The sequence below is a fragment of the Antechinus flavipes genome, chromosome 3, assembly GCF_016432865.1.
Source record: "Antechinus flavipes isolate AdamAnt ecotype Samford, QLD, Australia chromosome 3, AdamAnt_v2, whole genome shotgun sequence".
NCBI classification, from domain to species: domain Eukaryota; kingdom Metazoa; phylum Chordata; class Mammalia; order Dasyuromorphia; family Dasyuridae; genus Antechinus; species Antechinus flavipes.
Window position 1 is genome coordinate 29,804,878 of NC_067400.1, and position 19,456 is coordinate 29,824,333.

At 38.7% G+C, this 19,456-nt stretch overlaps 1 protein-coding gene across 1 annotated transcript in view; it reads left to right on the plus strand.

The window, feature by feature from the left end:
- Positions 1-203: 203 nt before the first annotated feature.
- The window catches only part of TMEM212 (transmembrane protein 212), a 33,825-nt gene continuing 14,572 nt past the window's right edge, over positions 204-19,456 (plus strand). The window contains exons 1-3 of the mRNA XM_051983181.1: positions 204-404; positions 12,338-12,397; positions 15,933-16,256. Of these exons, the coding sequence (XP_051839141.1) occupies positions 246-404; positions 12,338-12,397; positions 15,933-16,256 (543 nt within the window). The 5' untranslated portion in view covers positions 204-245. The remainder of the gene's footprint in view (positions 405-12,337; positions 12,398-15,932; positions 16,257-19,456) is intronic.

A 19,456-nucleotide genomic window follows, 5' to 3' on the forward strand; every position in this document is an offset into this window, starting at 1 on the left:
AACTTTTCCACATAATTCCCCATTCTCCTGTCTGGGACTAAGTTAAACCATTTTTCAAAGCTCTTCAGATACTAGAAGACAAAAACATATTAGAATCAGTTCAAGTCCTTTTGTCTTTATAAAGAGTGCCCAAGAAGGCAGCAGCCTGAGCGCCATGGCTACAGCAACTAAGAGACATATGTTTAAAGACACAACTCAAGCCATGCTTCAGTGAAACATTTTTGAGTTCCTAGACCCAAGGGAAAATGAGGAGCCCATTTCAGTGTGCCAGCCTGGTCCTTATCATGTTTGGAACACTGAGCATATTCTCTGGGATTTTTGCTTTCTTCCCAGTATTTTCCTACAAGACTTGGTTCACTGGATGGAGTACCCGGATCGCTTGTCCCATCTGGAATGGAGCTCTGGTAGGACTCGTATATCATTAAATGTGATGAGACAGAAAGATATCCACCTCCTAAAATCCTCTATAATGTCGATAGGATAAAATTTTAGTGAGGGCCACAACTGGAAATCATTGGCTAAAACTGGCTAAAATAGAAATACATCATTCTTGTAATTACTGGCCTAATTGGATAAATCCATTTGATTTTATGCAGTAAATAATGACTGATTATTCCGGTAAGTCTGAAAAGCTGTTTGATTTATTACATCTTTTTTTTTTCTCCCCTAAACAGATGCTCTAAGATATTCTTGGAATTTATTTCCTGATATTTTAATTTTGAAAATAAAGCATAAACCATGTGAAAAAGTAATAAAAATAAAAGAGAGGAATGCACACTGGCATGGTCCCACTGAGCATAATTTCCTTTTGACTGGATGACTTGACTTGACTTTGAAGGCATTGTGGGATTTTGCCATGATCTGAGGGGTGATGAGGAGTTGAAGGAATTGGGGTGTTTAACCTGGAGAAGAGAAATTTTGGGGGATCATAATTATTGTCTTTTAGTATCTGAAGAGCTTTGAAAAATGGTTTAACCTAGCCCCAGACAGGAGAATGGGGAACAATGTGGAAAAGTTAAAAGGAGAAAAATTTCAGCTTGATATCCCATTTGTGGAGTGTTGATGTGGGGATTGTTTTCCAGGCTTGGTTTGGTCCCTTCCAACTCTGTAATGCTGTTATTCTAATAGGACACATATCAAGTTTCATTGTATTTCTGAGTCATAATATCAGAAACACTTAGCTGGGAGGAAGGAAGCCTGGTTCACGGTCCTAGTTGCGACTCTAACTAGCTTTATCTTTTTGGCCAAGTCCCTTTGCCTCTTTGGACCTCAGCTCCTTTATCCATAAGACAGCATCTAATTTCATGATCTCTAATCATTTTTCTACCAGCTAGGGGATACAGTGGATAGAGCACCTGGCCTGAAGTCAGGAAATCCTGCATTCAAATATGGCTTAGTAGCTGCGTGAACCTGGTTAAGTTACTTACTGCCATTTGCCTCAGTTTCCTCATCTGTAAAATGAAAAGGTTGGATTACATTGTCTATAATCATCTCACTTAAATCTAATTTATTTGAAATTACCCTCCTGATATCACGGTCTTCTTTGAGAATAAAGGACAAAAAACGATCTGTGAGTAGTGGTTGTTGCACCACTGTGAATTAAATTAGCCAGTTTCAGTTGAGCAATGCTGCCCCTTCCTTCTCTCCTTTCTTTCCTTTCTTCCTTTCTTCCTTCTTTCTTTTCCTTTCCTTTTTTTTCTCCCTCCTTCCTCTTTCTCTCTCTCTCAGGGAATCATAACTGCAGGTGCTTTGCTCAAAGGAATATAAATTTTGATCAGTAAAACCTCACAGGATATCTTGGGGCTTAAGGGGTAGATTTCTTTTTTAAAGGACTGTGCCTTAAACCCAAACCATTCTGACTCTAACTGATTAGCCAACAATAGGTCCCAACCCAAGCTTCATTGCTCTTTGTGGCTCTGTTGGCTCAGAGTGAAAGTAAATAGAAATTGTTTCTATTTTGACAAGAAACCCTGAAGAGCTTCCCTTCCCAGATTGATTTTTTTAAACTAAATAATAGAAACCATTCTTTGCCTCATTTCTTACCTAGCCTTAATCGCTGAGGGCATTGCCTCACTCAAACTGAGGTCTGTTAAAGATCTTACTTTGAAAAGTCCAATGCCTCCCACTACATCCAGGCCCTTCTCCGGTCATCCTGTTCTATATCTTGCTACTGGACCCAGATGGTTCTGGAGGAGAGACTGAGACTGGTGACTTTGCCCTGCCCTTCCTCACTTAAATCCAACTCACTCACCTTCCTCGATGTCATGGTCTTCTTTCAGAATGAAGAACAAGTTCCAACAACAGCAATTGGTGGAGTGGATAGAGCACCTGGGCTACAGTCAGGAAGTCCTCAGTTTAAATCCATTCTCAGATACTTACTAAGCTGTGTTACTCTGGGGCAAGTCACCTTCATTTCTGTCTGCTTCCCCCACCTCCCCCAAGTATAAGATAACAACTTCTAAGGGTTATTGTAAGGATCAAATGAGATAATGTATGCAAAGTACTTTACCAACCTCAAAATCCTATATAAATGCTAGCTTTTATTATCCTTAGGACCTTGAAAAGGATGATAGCCACCATAAGTTGGCACTTAATAAATAATTGTAAAATTAAATATATGGAACTGAAAACTCTGAAGGTCTCTCTTGAGCTGCTATTCAGGGCAAAGGCAGGGGGAAAGGCAAGAGAACAATTATTTATTCAGTGCCTATTATATGCCCACATACTGGGCTTTACAAATATTATCTGATTGAATTTAATGATTTCATTACACTCCTTGGAGTTAGTTATTATTATTCCCATTTTACAGTTAAGGAAATTGAGACAAAGAGAGATTAAGTGGTTTGCCCAGGGTCCAACTAGTAGGTTTCTGAAGTTGGATTTGAACTTTCTGACTCCAGCCCCAACCTTTTCCATTTACCACCTCAATATCCCAGACCAGAAATTGGAGTGACAGGACTATCTCCGAAATAGGAGATGGGAAAACAATCTCCAGGACTAGACCTGCCAATAAGAAAACACAGCAGTTTCTAGCTCCCCTTTCCTTCTTGATCTCTTATCCTTTACCATCTGTCTAATCATATCCTAGGTTTTTGATTCCCCAAAACACAATCATGACCTTCTAGTCATCACATCTAGCCCCCTCCTTTTACTTGGAGGAAAAGCAAGAATTACTTGTCCAAGGTCATACAGGTAGTTTGTATCCAGAGTCTGGACTAGATTCTCTACTCTGTACCCTTTGCACAGTATTCCATCTACACACCATGTGATCTCCATCCTTGTCTCTTCTGCTCTATCCTGCCTCCTATTAGAACCCATTGCCTAAGTCCCTTAGTACTTATGAAACTTTGCCCCCTTTTGTTTCTGGACCATCTAAGTGACCTCCACCTTTATCTCTTCTGCTCTGTCCTGTCTCCTATCAGAACCCTTTGCCCAAATTCCTTGTTACTTAAGGAAATTTGCACCCTGCTTGTTATTGCTGGATCACTTAAGTGAAGCCCAAACACGCTTCCTCTCCCCCCACACAAAGAGGACACAAACTTTCTCTTCTTTCCTCAAATAGGTAGGACTTACCTATCCTTAGTGCAAATAAAGCCTAAAAACTGGAGCCTAAGCTAGGTTTCTAATAAACCAAAATTGGGGAAAGGGCAGAGAATGGGAGCTGACCCTCGCCCCAAATCAGTTAGCATGCTTACCCCTTCAATGATGTATCATTTCTTTAAATACTTTTAAGTCAGGAGGGAGAAATGATGTCTCATTTTTTTTAACAGTTTGACCTTTTTCCCTAATGGAACTCCCTTTTAAAAGACACCCCACCATTTTGACAGCTTCTGCTTCCCATTAGGTGATAATGGGATCTAGCCTTCAAAAAGCCCTTATTGACATTAAAGGTGAATGTGCATTTTAATTATGTTGATTGTTTATTTTTGCCAATGAATCACCAACTTTCAGGGAGCCACAGAGGTGGCCTTGGTATTTCAAACTTTTGAAATCTCTTGCATAAGAATGTCCAAATCCACATCACAATTATCGGTCCTCATTTAAAAAATCAAATTTATTTTGATAATTCCCATCACCAAATTATCAGATAGGTAAGAATAACTGATATTTATATAAGGCTCTCAGGTAATAGAATCAGGTTTGGAGCTAGAAGGGATCTTTGAAGTACAATCCAATCCTTTCATTTTACAGATGAGAAAACTGAGGGCTGGGGAGGTTAAATGACTCTGTACAAGGTAATAATGGCAGCACTGAGTCTAAACTCTGCTGACTGGGGAGTTGGTAGTCTTTTTCCTGTAACCCCAAAGTGTTTTCCATGTTATCCATTTCATTACTCCCAGTACAGGTATCATTATTCCCATTTTACAGCAGAGAAAAATGAGATCCAGAGAGGTTAAATGCCTTACCCACTATGGAATTCCTAGTTAGGATCAAAGTTCTATGAATGCTTCACAAATATCATATTCTCATATCCTTGTTCTATCTCCTTATAAATCAGGGTCCTTTCCCATGCTCCTTGAACTAGACTATAGGAAATATCAGTCACTAAGAAACAGTAGCAGGGAGCAAAATCCTGAAACCTGAACTTTAGGCTGGTCAGAGAAAACCTGGGCTAGTCCAGGCTCACTGTGGAACTTTTCTCTCTATGTGTCTCTCTGTCTCTCTCTGTGTGTCTCTGTGTCTTTCTCTGTGTCTCTCTTTCTGTCTCTCTCTGTGTCTTTCTGTCTCTATCTCTGTCTCCCCCTTTCTGTCTTTTTGCTCTTTCTCTGCCTGTCTCTATTTCTGTCTCTGTCTCTCTCTGTCTGTGTCTTCCTGTCTCCCTCCTTTCCTCCCTCTCTCCCCTCTCTCTCTCTTTCCCTTTCCTTCTCTCTTTCTCCCCTTTCTGTTCCTCCCCCCCCATCTCCTTTACAGACAAACTGAGGTGCCAAATGCTTCGTACACTATCTAGCCAATTGAACCAGGACATTGTAAGAATTAATGAGGCAGTGGGGCAGGTTTTCAAATTGCACTGAGAAGCTACATTAATTTTTATCACATTGTTATTGAGGATGCTTAAGCTGTAACTTAGTAACCAAGTGGCCTGAATGAGTTACTGATTTGAGGGGGTAGGAAAGGAGAAACAGTGGTAAACAGTTTAGATCCTTATGTTCATTAGCATAAAACATTTTTTGGTGATAATTATTGATATCCATGCAGATTATAAAGTTTTGTGCAATTTATAATCTTGGAAAGTCTCTTGGGGATATTAAAAAGATTAAGTGACTTGTCCAGGACCACATAGCCCATTCGTGTCAAAATCAGATTTGCATCCAGGTCTTCCTAAGTCCAAAGTTGGCTCCCTGTCCTTGATACTGTGATGCCCTTAGAAAGAGTTAATCTACATTAGAAAAAGCGCCCTCTCCCCAAGTTATAATTTAGACCCTGGGACACTGATTACACTGTTCTGGGAAAATGCTTTGAGTTCTTTAGATGTATTGCAGCCAAGCAAACTCGGAGTTACCATATTTACTCTGATAATTTCCCATCACCACCAGCCCACTTTCCCCCTGCCAGCTACAGCAATGATGGGGTAGTGGGTAGGAGGCAGAGATTAAACAAACATTTGGATCTTGTTCTGTGCCCACCCTCAGTGACCTTCTTTAAGTGAATCTTTGGGATTCTTAGCCTTTTTTTTTCCCACTACAATAATTCCCTCAGAATTACACAGCAATGAGTGTCAAACTGAATCGGACTCAACAATGCTTCCCATTCCTTCCTTCCTGTCAGCAATTCCTCCTAGTTTCATGTGAAAATTGCTTTCAGTGAGGCTTTTTGTGTCTGAGAGAGAGAGAAAGAAGGGGAAGGAGATGATTTACAGCTGATTTCAAGTTGGTGTTTGTTTTACTCTTTTTTTTTTTTTTTTTGGCTTTCCATTCCTTTCAAGTTTCAAGTTCAGAGTTTAACTGCCTTTAGCCCAAAGAAACAAGGACTGGGCAGTTGCTATAGACCCAACTCATTAACTTCTCCCTCCCTTCCCCATAGCTTTGGGGGTATATTAAAGGGACAATACCTTTGGTCACAACATAGGGGAGGCAGAAAGCAGATGATATATGTATTAAATGGGTGAGAGGCAAAAGGGCAGTAGGTGAGGACTAAGTCTATCTTCCAGGATTGTTGGTCACAGTGTGAGTAGAGAACCCTCCCCTCTCAGTGATTGGTTTTTTTTCCACAGAAGGGGAAGGGGCCAGGGATAAATATGAGACAGAGAAATTACTCAGAAAATCTTAAAGCACTGGATTTGGAGTCAAGAACATTTGAGTAGAAACCCCACCTTAATTACTATCTGCATTCCCCTTAATTTCTCTGAGCTTTGTTTATAAAACAGGGAAAATAATTGTCCACACTTCATAAGGTCCATGGGAAAGCAAAAGAAAACATTGATTTCAATGCTTTTGTAAAGCTAAAAATGCATTCTTATTTTTTTTTTAATCAACATTTGAAGAATTAGGAGAAATGAGAAACTGGAATAAACATTCCAGTGTTTCTGACAGCAGAATGTAAAGAATATTTACATATTAAAAGATCTCTAGGAAGAAGAAAAGAAACAAATAAGCATTTATTAACTGGTAGGCACTCTACTAAGTACTTTACAAATGTTGTCTTATTTAATCCTGGAAATAACCGTGCAAGAGAGGTCCCATTATCATCATCCTCATTTTACAGTTGAGGAAATGGAAGTACAGAGAAATGAAGTGACTTACCTAGAGTCATGTAGCTATTAAATTTATGGAGCTAGTGTCTTCCAGACTCTAGGTCTAGATGGATGATGACTAGAAATAGGAACATTTTTTAAAAGAAACTCTGGAGGGTGAGATAATTTACAGCCTTCATACTGTTTTAAGTTCCCTGGGAATAGTTTTTTTTTTTTTTTTAAGCTCTTTTTATTATTGTTGTTGTTATTTATTTATTTATTTTGTTGCTGAGGCAATTGAGGTTAAGTGACATGCCCAGGGTCACACATCTAAGAAGTGTTAAGTGTCTGAGGCCAAATTTAAACTCAGGTCCTCCTGACTTCAGGCTGGTGCTCTAGCTGCCTCCATTTAGCTCTTTTTAGGTGTAACTCCCACTGCCTTACATGGGGCCATTGCCATTTGACATTTGTCTTAACACCGGACTTCTGGAGGAGAAGGAGGCTGACTTTGTGCAGCTCCACCTAACAAATCCAGCTCACTGAGCATGTCAAGATATCTTGGTGCTGTCACTGATCCTCTCCAAACAATAACAATTACCTGCCACGATATCCTGCTTGTTGATTGATTATCATAGTCTTGCAGCTAATGTAACAGGGATTAGTCAGTGGGATCCCAGGCCTTAGGAGCACAGGGAATATAGTTTGACTGATGCCATCTTCTTTATGGATGTTAGATGTTGCTTCCAAGCATGCATGATGGAAAGCCCACTATAGTGCACTGTATGTGCAGGTAATCTATGATTGTTTTTTTGTTTACTTATTGAATGATGAGTTGAAAATGGGATCTTTTTTGATTGGCTGATGATTTAGAGTTGAATGTGAATACAAAGGGCCCTAACTGGTTAAACTGACCTGTCTAAATGCATTGTTCCCAAGAATCATGTTTCCTAGTCCTTTCCCCCTTTATGCCAGTTTCTTGCAAGGTCCAGTCCTAGACTTAAATGGTAAGTGTGTTTAAACATTCATTGCTGATGGACTATCAATATTCTCATATTGCCTTCTGGACATCCAGAGCTGCACATAAAATGCTTCCCAAGGAGCCTCTAAAGGAGAGCCCTTTCCCAGCATAAACACCTATAGCAAAACATCCCATATCTCAAGTCCACCTTTTTAAACAAATTGACAGCTAATCCAAAATGGGATTTCTGCTATTGGGTCAATGGGTACCAATGGATTAATACATTACTGTATCTTCTACATAACATGTTTAGCTATTTATTTATTTTAGCCATTTAATGGGAGCTGCCTAGAGAAATAATGCTAAAACCCAAAGAATAGAAAAAAGGGTCAAATTTTCTGGCAGGTCAATAGAATCTTTGACAGTTTCTCAAGTCAAGAGCACATAATCACTGCTCTGTATGCTCCTAGGATCAGCTTGCCTTTCGCCTAGGTGAATAAGGCAGGAGTTAAAATGTGATCCATTGGTGAACAGTAGGCAGACCATTTATTTGGAATGTAGAGTGAAGAGGAGTAAGGAGACATATTTGGAAGGACACACTGGCTAAAGAAATTATGATATGTAACAATAATCGAATACTATTGTGCCGTAAGAAATTTTGAACGATATGATTTCAGAAAAATCTGAGAAGACATCTATAAACTGATTCAAGTGAAATGAGCAAAACTAGGAAAATAGCCAATACTGTAGACTGACAAATTTAAAAAACCTTAAGAACTCAGATCACTGCAAAGCCAGCCACCATTTCAGAGAATTGGTGATGAATCTGCTGTTTACTGCCTGACAGAAAGGTGATGGATTCATGGTGCACAGGAAGACATGCAGTACATTTGGGGATTTTTATGAGGGAATTTATTTTGCTTAACTGTGCATACTTATTACAAGGGTTTGGCTTTTTTTTCTTCTTCTTTTGATTGGGGAGGAAGATTGGAGGCTGAGGAAATAAAAGTTTGTTAATTCAAATCCTGGAAATTACAAATTACAAACATATAGTAATTAAATGAGTAATCTACAGTAATTTAAATCTATAGTAATCTACTGATAGTATTTAAATCTACAGTATTATTTCTATATGTAGTAATTAAATCTATAGTAATTTAAATAATTATAAATATTAATGATAATAGTAGTATGTATTGTTATTTTTATATAGTCTCTATTTCTCATTCATGTTTATTCCCTGGGAGACAGTGGAATACTGGAAAGATCAATGGCTCTGAAATCAGAAGAGCAAAGTTCAAATCCTGCTTGAGATGCTTACTACCCATATGAGTGTTGGTTTCCTCATCAGCAAAATGGGAAGATATCTAAGATCCCTTCTGTGATCATTTGTTCTGTTTCCCCCTATTTATCACCCAGTACTCAATAGCTTATGTTTTCATCTGTGTTTACAGACACCTTTCTGATATATAATTCCTCTGATTTTTTTTTTGGGGGGTCTCTCTGCAATCTGATATTCCTTCTCCCTCCAACATCCAAAACAGAAACATAATTGGAAAAGGGGGGTATTTCAAATGCCCGGTGAAGTGGGAAGTGAATGGCCATCCATGTTCTCCCTTCCCAGTCTCCGATACTAAAGACAGTGGGCATCTGTGCCAAGTCACCCCGCTGCCCTCCACAAGGCCGACTTTACACGTCTCATAGCTGCATTCCTGTTGTGCCCTCCTCACTCAAAAGTCTTTTTCACAGTTCTGTGTAAACAAAGTAAAATTCAGGCTGGAGACAACCCTCACAAAAATACCAGGCCACAGTTAGCAGACAGCGTTCTCCAGCTTGGGAAGGGAAGAGAAGGCCACACTTATGCCAAAATACTTAAAAGAAACTGGAAACTGATCATCCAAGAGTTTTCAATTCTCTCCTCTGAGGGAAGCCAGCAGAGGGGAATAAACCCTCCTCGGCTGCTATCCTGCTTCAGCTTTTCTTGGTTCAACTAGCTACATATGCATCAAGTGTGAATTGAAGCCCCTCTTTGAAAATATCGATTGTGAAGGAGTTTGGTCATCATCTTCCACCCCAACGTCGGCATTACAATGGCTTTTGATGGTACTTGGATTTTCAAGCTGTTTTATTTATGCTGGCCAGATCATATAGGGTCCCTTGGAAGCTTTCGAATTGCAGAATGAGAGCGGCCAGTAACCACTCACGACTACAGATGGTTCAGTTTTGATCCATGAGCTCTTTATAGGATGGCCAAGCCAAGATTGAATTTTCGGGCTCAGCTACATGAGGAAGCTTTAAAAAAATTCTGCAAATTCTTTAAATCCAAAATTCAAAATGAAATGTGCCAGGAAAATAAAAATCTAGGTCTCAAAACAATAAATCTGCCAGACCTGGAAAGAGTCAGTCTACAAAAGCAGCAAGCCACAAAACCAGCTTGGTCAATGTCCTGGATTTCCTTTTTCCTTAAAATTGTTGATACAATGCGTAGCGCCACGTCAATCTGTCCGACGGAGGCCCTGGTGGTGCCATTTTTAGACCTGCTCACATTCTAAATCTTATTCCAGGCACAACTCTTCCTGGGGTCATTTTTCAACCACAGAACATTCCACGACACATGATTTGTAAGTTGGGAAGAAATGACTGACCACAGAGTTCTGACTCTTCATACCTGGTACCCAACCCAAGCAAGACCTGGCAGGATTTGTCAAGGACTCTCCCCTGCTGAGTTCTGATGCAATCCTTCACTTACTTGTTCAAAGATCACTATCCTGAACACCAGTCCTTCTTCCTTCCCACTGTCAGAGAATACATGGATTCCCCCTTCTAAGACAATGGCATCACTGAATTTAAACTAATAAAGCCTCCATCTTGAATTGCGTCACATGGCAGATCTTGATTACATAAGAAATAGTTCCCCAATCTATTATATTACCCTAATGGCCAGGGGTCCTCAAACTTTTTAAATAGGGGGCCGGTTCACTGTCCCTCAGATTGGTGGAGGGCCAGACTATAGTAAAAACAAAAACTCCTCTGTTTTGTGGACCTTTAAATAAAGAAACTTCATACCCTTGGATGAGGGGGATAAATGTCCTCAGCTGCCGCATCTGGCCCATGGGCGGTAGTTTGAGGATCCTTGCAAGGATACAGACTTTCTTAGATAACAAAAATAGAAAAAAAAAATCCTAACATTGTTCCTTCCTCTGTGTTCTCTAACAAACTCACTTTTTATTCTTTCCTGCAAATAATGATACTAATCAATATAAAACATAATGGCAATGGGATATCAGGGAAAGAATGCAGGACTTTGAAATTAGGAAAGATCTGAGTTATGAAATCAAAACCTTCGCCCTATCTTTACTAGCTATACAACCATGATCCCTCCATTGATCTCTCTGAGTCTCAGTTTTTTAAATCTGGAAAATGGGACTAATGACATGTATAATACTTATCTTGGGCAGCTAGGTGTTGCAATAGATAGGAGCTCATCTTCTTGAGTTCAAATTTAAACTCAGATACTTATTAGCTGTGTGACACTGGACAAGTCACTTAATCCTGTTCACTTCATAAAACAGAAGAAGGTAGGAAATCACTGCAGTATCTTTGCCAAGAAAATCACAAGTGAGGTCACAAAGGGTTGGACGTCATTTAAAAATCAATTAATAACAACGACAACTACATATCTTGTTGTGAAGATTATAGAATCATAGACTTAAGGTAGGGGACATCTATTCCAATCTCTTTACAGATGATAAACTGAGGCCCACAGGTTAGAGATCAAATGAAATCATATGTACAATGTATATTGCAAAGCAAAAAGAATTAAGAAAGACACATTGATATAATAAATAGGAGCTTCTGAATAATGGTTCTGAACCTCAAAAAATATGAATGTCCATGATATTGTATTAAATTAATATAATATTGACATATTACTGTAAAAGGTTATAAAGTAAAAAATATATCTTCTTACTTCATTGCCTTAGGGAAGGTAACCATCCTACATGGGATGTTTATTCTCTGGGTGATTTTCTTAGTTCCACAATCTGTACAAATAAGAGACTTGTACTAAAGGGCCTCTGGGATCACTTTCAAAGCTAATAATAATAATAATAAGTTAACATTTATATAATTCTTTAAGGTATGCAAATACATATATGCATGTATTTTTCTTTGTATATTTGTATATTTTAGCCATGCAACAACTCTAGGAGATAGGAATTATTGTCTTCATTTTGTAGATGAGCAGTTTAGGTGACTTGCTCTTAAAAGTTAGGTGACTTGCAAGTGAGCCTGCCTCAACCATTTACTTAGTTGTATAATTGTGGGCAAGTCACAATCATGCAGCTAAGTAAATGTTTGAGGTAGGATTTGAACTCATATCTTCCTGACTCCAATTGTGGCACTCTATGCATAGTATCCCCTCACTGCCTCTGTGTTTGTGATCTAAAGATCCTGGTAAAACAGGAAGTGGAATCTGTCCCTTGTGGAAACTATGCCTTTACCACAATGATGGTTTATTTTGCTCATTCTCACCAGAGGTTCCTTAAATTCTGATCTTATTCGGCTGAGGGATGTGCAGTCAATAACTAACTTAGCCATTTATAGCCTTTTCTGGCTCATGATGGACCTATCTTGCCATGAGTGAACTGAATCTTCCCTAATCATGAATTCATTCATTCATATTTTTCTCTGTTTTTCTCCTTCTACAGGTAATTACCGTTGGCATTCTTGTCCGCTGGGCTCACAATAAGCAGACACAAAGATCTTTGGTAAATTTCCAGGTGTTTATTATGGAGGTGGAGTGGTTGAAGATGCCAAAATAATAGAGCTATAATAGAACTTGGTATTCCTCTGGTCCAACCTTCTTCCACTTTAAAGATGTAGAAATCAAGATCAGGCAAAGTTAATGACTTTCCCATGACCTGGGAGAGTTAATAGGAAAGTCAACACTTAATCTTAGGTTCTCTGACCCCTACTCTGTGCTATATCTTTGGTATTCACTCAAATATAAGGCGGTCCATTTTTTCAATTACCCTCATAAAGATAAATCTCCAGTCTTTAAGGGAAAAAGGATTCTATTCATTGAATCTTCTGATAAATTGAGAGTTAAACCAAAAAAATTTATTTTAACTACTGATTCTGAAAATCTTGAGTGAATCAACCTATATTACTGCCTCTGTCATAAAAAGTGGAATGTTAAAGAAAGAAAATTCATAGGACCATATGAGTTGGCATTATAGAGATAGGATATAGAAATTTCCCCAAATTGGAAATGTGGATAAAAATAATCTCTCCTTTTTGCTTTATTTATACCCTAGAGGGGATTGACTATCCCTGATGTCATCATTTTAAGCTCAGTGAATTTAGATAAATGGGATCATAAATTTAGAGATAGAAAGGAGCCCAAAATCAGCTAGATGGTACAGTGGATAGAGCACTGGGCCTGAAGTCAAGAAGATCTGAGTTCAAATTATGACAGATAAAAAATGAAATGACTGAGGAAATAAAGGTTTGAGCTTCTGGGCATATTGATTTATGTTATAAGTTTTTCAATTGTTTGTTTTTTGTAAGGTAATTGAGATTAAGTCAGTTGCTCAGGATCACACAGCTAGTAAGTATTAAGTGTCTGGAGGCTGGATTTGAATTCATGTCCTCCTAACTCCTGGACTAGTACTCTATCCACTGTACCGTTTAGCTTCCCCTGAGCATATTGATTTATTAGGCAATGTGTGTCAATTGCCCAACAGATCAGGATTTCAAATATGGGGGAAGATAGACTTTCATGTATTAAAAGCAATTAATCCAATAAAACCAATTAATGAAAAGAAAACAATTAACCGGGATACAAAATTAGATAATCTGATTTCTAATAGGAGGAAATTTCAGAGATTTTCCAAGTTGGGAGGGGAAAGTAAATAGGTATATTTCCTGAAATAAAAAAAAAAGTGTCCATTCTTCCAAGTGTCAGTATTCAATCAAAAGAACATGGAAACAGTAATTGATTGTCTAGAACAGGACTGGCTTCAGGTAAAACACGTGCATCTTCTGAAGATTTATAATTGTGAGAAAGGTCTTTTTATCAGTCTTCAGATCTGACTGGATTCTGATCATCATAATATAAGACCCCTTTAAGACTTCCCAGCCACACAAGGGAGGTTCAAGCAATACAATAAAGTTTTCTCATAATTTCCACAATTATATCATTTTCTCACATGACAGAAATTAAACTAGAATTATAATTGAGTAGAAAGGGAACCAAGATAGCTCCAGAATTGAGTCTGAAGATGGAGTCAGTATGGTTTACCCAATTCCCACTATCACTTGCTGTTCTAATCCCCTTAATTCCTTCAAAATAAAGCTTTGGACAGTTACTAGCTGTCTGACTCTGGGCGACTCTCTGTTTGCCTCAGTTTCTTCAACTGTAAAATTGGAATAATAACAGGATTGTTGTGAGGATCAAATAATATTTGCAAAGAGCTTACAAGAGTTCCTGGCATATAATAAATACTATATAAAAGCATGTTTCTTTTCCTTTTCCTTTCCCCAAGTTCACAGAATAAGGAAATGATAAAATCAAAACTCAATTAAATCCAGTTTAAAAAGACATTAAATGCCTACTGTTTTAAGTTTTAAAAGAGATCCAATGTAAATGAGACATAGTCCTTTTTAAATTGTCTGTAATCTAATAAATGGGATAAGACATTAAACACAGCATGGTGGAGTGAAGAGACTAGATTAAATCACTAAGAACCCTTCCAATTATGATCCTGTATATGACTACAACCAAATATCAAGGAATGTTCTAAGTACATATGAGAAATCTATTTAAAAAAACTAGAAAAGTTCAAAGTAAATACAGAAACTCCTAACTGGGTGTTGCAAGCAAGGTATAGCGGTATAGGTTGTATCAGAGCTGAGTTTCAAAGAATGAGCAGGATGCCTATAGTTGGAGGACCATGTAGTTAGAGATCATTTTAAGGATCAGGTATGCAAAGATATGGAAGTGGTAAAATACAAAGTTTGCTCTGGGAACAGGGAATGGTCCATCTGAGCTGGAAGAGAGAGTACACCATGTAAAGAGTGAGAAAGCAACAAAGTTCAGCATGTAAAGAAGCCAGATGAGAGAGGTTAAGAAACTTGCCCTTCATCCAGTAGGCAACAGATAGCCACTAGAGGATAGTGAACAAGGGGGGGGGCAGATAACTAGATCCATATGTGTAGAAAATTAATCAATTATATAATAGTATTAGAATAGATACAAGAAAATAACTCTTCGAAATGACTTTTGGACTTCATATCTCTTCCTCACAGTTTCCTATCATGTCATCAGGGATTTTCAGTTGGAATGAATATTAGAAATTATCTAGTCTAATCCCTTATTTTAATGGATGAGGAAACTGGGACCCACAGAGGTCAAATGACTTTATTCACTGTTATTGAGGCAATACTTCATAAGCATGAAAACCTTTTCTACTAATGTTGATTCAAGGCTGCCACCCATTTATAACTTACTCAATAAGTCTTAGAGAATTGCTTGAAGCTAGAGCGATATTTCTAACTCCAAGGCCAGTCTTTTCCCACCAAATCACACTATTTCTTCTTTCACCAAATCACACTACCTCTTCTTCTCTTGTAAGGGCACAAGGGAGGAAGAGTAGCATTTTTTTTTGTTTCCATATCTATTAGAGAGAGCTAGCCTTGGAGCCAGGAAAACCTGAATTCAATGCTTACGTCTGACTCATATTGTCTGTGTGACCCTGGGTGAGTAAGTCAGCTCACCTCTAGGTATCCCAGGCAACTCCTTACTACTATAACTTGAAGAGGAGATGCTGAACTATTCTAATTAGGGGACTTTTCTCATTCCAGTGAAATCAAAGGTCTAGTCTCTACCCGTATCATTCCCATAGTAATATTAGTGCATCTTCAAGGCCTGTTGTTCAGTGAAATGACTCCTTCCATAGTCTCCTTTGCACCCCAAAAGCAGAAATACTACCATTCAGATACTATAGTGAGAACTCCCAGAATGGGGTGGGGGTAATATTTTTTTTTTTAAATCAGGATCCATCCTGATCATTAACTTAAGGTAGCTTTTCTCTCTTGTCTTTGCAAGCTGCCAATCTATACTGGAGGTCTAATTGCCATCCAATTAGATGGGAGAATACAAAAGTCTAGGAAAAGAGAATGAATTTCTTGCCCTCCCATACCTAAGAGGAAGAAGAGAAAGCAGGATGTTTTATTTCATGTTACTAGGATAACTTGGAAAAAATCCCCACCAAAATAACAATTCCTTTTTCTTCTTTTCAGTGGGAAGCTAGTTTCACCTTTGCCATCTTGAGTGTCATCGGATGTCCACTTCAAATGACAATTGCCATAAAATCTGCCCTTTTGGGGCCATATTGCTACTACTCATTCTCAGGATTTGCTGGAACCAATTATCTGGGTTATGCAGTGACATTTCCTTTTCCTTATATGAGATACTCATCAATATGTGTGGATCCATCCCACTATGAAGAGTACCACCTGATTCTACAAACCTTTGACCTAACTTCTGGTTTGGTCATGCTCTGCACATCTCTGGCTATTCTGGTCAAGCTTTCTTCCAGGCTCTTCCAATTTGAAGACTTAAATGTAAGTCTCAGAAACAATGATCCTATTTAGGAATAAGGAGATGATAGACGTATTCTCTTCTGTCTAGTCAGTTCCCAACTAGATGGCCATAGTCAGTTCTGGGAATCAGAGTAGAAAAGATATCGATGAGTTAGTTGGACAGTATCCAGAGGAGTACAACAACAATGGTGAAGGATCTCAAGTTTATGCTATATCAACCAAGAAATCAAATATTTATTAAGCAACTATCTGGGTCCAGGTATTGGGAATACAAAGACCAACTCCCCCCCCCCCAAAAAAAAACAGATTCTAGCTTCAGAAAGCTTATTTCTTTGGGGAAAGAAAGAATGGACATATATAAGCATGTAGAAATAAACAGATATAAATAATTTAGAGAGAGGGGAAGGCATTAAAATATGTTGGTGGAATTGGGCATGTTCTTCCTGGAGGAGAGAAGCCTCAATGGGACACAATAGGCCTCTTTAAGAATTAGAAAAGAAAGGGGGATTTGATTTGCTCTGCTTGGTCCTAGAAAGGAGAAACAAAGAGAAAAGCTGGAAGTCACAAAGAGAGAAATATACATTTTATGTCAGAAGAAAAAAAAATTCCTCAAAATTAGAGCTATCTAACATTGGAATGGGCTAGTCTGGGAATGGGTCTCTCTTCACTGGAGGTCCTCTAAAGAGCATATTCCTGCCTAATAAGTTAATTTCCCTAATACATTGATCTGATTATATGACTCTTCACTGGTCTCCAAAAGTCGAGATAACTACTTGAAAACCATACTATTGCTGGGATACTTTAGAGAATATGATTTGGATAATTTAGACCCAGAGGTTCCTTCCATTTTGGTAACCTGACTTTCTTTCCTGTTTCATTTTTTTAATGAATGCCTGGCCACTATGAATAGATCACACATCCAGTGACATAAGTTGACATGATGGCTAAAGGTACAACCATAATTATCATGACTCAATTCCTGATTATGTCCAAACTCGTTGGTCTCAGAAACCAACCAATGAAGGGAAATCCAAAGTTCTGTAAAAGTTAGAAGGATGGGTGGGCTGACTGCCACCAGATTGCTCCAAAAGTTTGGCCTTCCTAATGGAAATATTGCCAACATTAGTCAAATGAAGACATCTTCATTCAGATCCACCCCCTTGGAACTCAGGAGAGTATAAACAGTGTATGCTTTTTGGCTGAAGAGTAAAAGAAATGCTCCCAGACTTTTCTCTCCATAGATGATGAAGATGACAAAAGGTACTCAGCCACCAAAATACCCCACAAACCATCAAGCAATTCAGTCAACATTCCCTGACCTCCTACGATATGTGACACATGGTGGGTCGGAGGGGAGGAATCATAGTAGAGGAGCTTGGATATTCCCACTTCAAACAAGTTTTGAGATGGAAGGAGGTATGAAAGGAACAGGAAGAATGACTCCCTCTTTTCTTTCCCACTACCTTCTTCCTCATCCTGTGACTCATATCCCTTCTCTGAGGACTTCTCACTCCCCTAGCTAATGGAAAGAAGGGGTAATGGGAGGCTAAAAGAACAGAATTTCAGAAGCAATGGTAAAATTTTTGTATTAAAAAAGAAGTTTGAGATACAATGATGAAATTTTAATCTAAGAAAATTCAAACCTCTCCCAAAGAGAACTAAAACAATATCCCCCATTGCTTTAAACTGTAAGCATCCTGAATGTAGGAATCATCTCACTTTTTTACTTATATGCCCGCCATTGATCAGACAGCATGTCAATATCATTCAGTGATAGGTGATTGTACCATCCATCTTTGAGTCCTGACTTTTAGAAAATCAAAAGTCTTGCTCTTTGAGCAAACTGATGGAACTTATCCATCTGGTTTGTCCTTTACTTAGTTGCGCTAGACTCTTTTGGAAGGTTACAATTCAAAACTCTCATTTCTGTCTTTCTGGCCAGCCTTCTCTGCCTACCCCTCCCCTTCTCCTAGACAATCCATTATCTCATTTGATTCTCCCAACAGCCCTTTCAAACAGATAAGGCAATGCATAAAGCAAAGTCAGGAAAGATTGGAGAGCCTTTGATTCATTCTGACATTTAATTTATGGGAATACCATGAAATTGGAGTTGTGGGAGGAAGAATACTTGAAAGAGAGGTAAAGTTCTGACAGAAATTTTCTTCCTAATCTGTGGGGATTTGGGATTCATGCTTGCTCAGGAATCTAATTTAGAATCCCAGAATCCAATTTAGAAGGGACCGGCAGCTCACTCTCACTTAAAGAGTCTCTTCTCTGTAACATCTAAGACAAGTTCAACCTTTCCTTGAAGACCAAAAGAGAAAAAGAATCCAGGTCTCTTGACATTGCCCATATGGTTTTTGATCATGGAGTTTTTTTGTCATGTAAAATTGAGCTTAATCTTACAGTCTGTAAAATCTATTCGTTGTTCTGGATTGTCTCCAAGCAGAGCAAAGCTAATGGATCTGAGGCTTGACCACCATTTATACTCCTTCCACCTATCAAAGTTTTCTCTTTCTTCTCCAAGCTGAGTATATCCAGGTCCTTTGAACTGGGCTCAAGTAGACCAGTAGGCAAAATCTCACCAGGAGTCCTCCTAGGGAGAGGAAAGTTCATGTGGAGTTCAATGGCCAAAATGAAGAAGTGGGTTCACCGATAACTTCCTATTTTTAAGCAATTATATTTGCTAACCAGGTACTATTTTTTAGATTCCTGAGTGTGTTGCATCCTTGGCAAAGCTCTAATTGGTCAGTTCCAAGTATGGTCCTTGCTGCCAAGGTTGCTCCTAATACTAAACTTACAGCTAGATCTTAGCTCTAAAGCTGAGAGGAGCCAGGGGAATCGTTAGCTCTAAAGCCCTCATGTTACAGATGAGGCCAGAGAGCAGAGCTGCCTTTGCCTAAGGTCACATGGGCTCTCAGTGAAAGAGCTGGGATTTAAGTCCACGTTCTCTGATTGCCAGTCTAGGATCCTACAGCACATGCTGCTTCTTGACCAAAGTCTATCAGAGGTAGTAGTTGAATCTTTATTCTCTGTCTCCAGAACAGATGTCCTTTTCACAGTCTATCCCTGTTCCCAGTCAGTTACCTGGAGTGAGATATGAGGAAAGCTAGAAAAAAGAGAAAGATGGAAAAGAGAGGACAATTCTTTGTGAAGCTGGAGGATCTACAAGTAAGGAGTATTGCACATAATTCCAGATTTTTTCTGTGTGTTGATTGGTT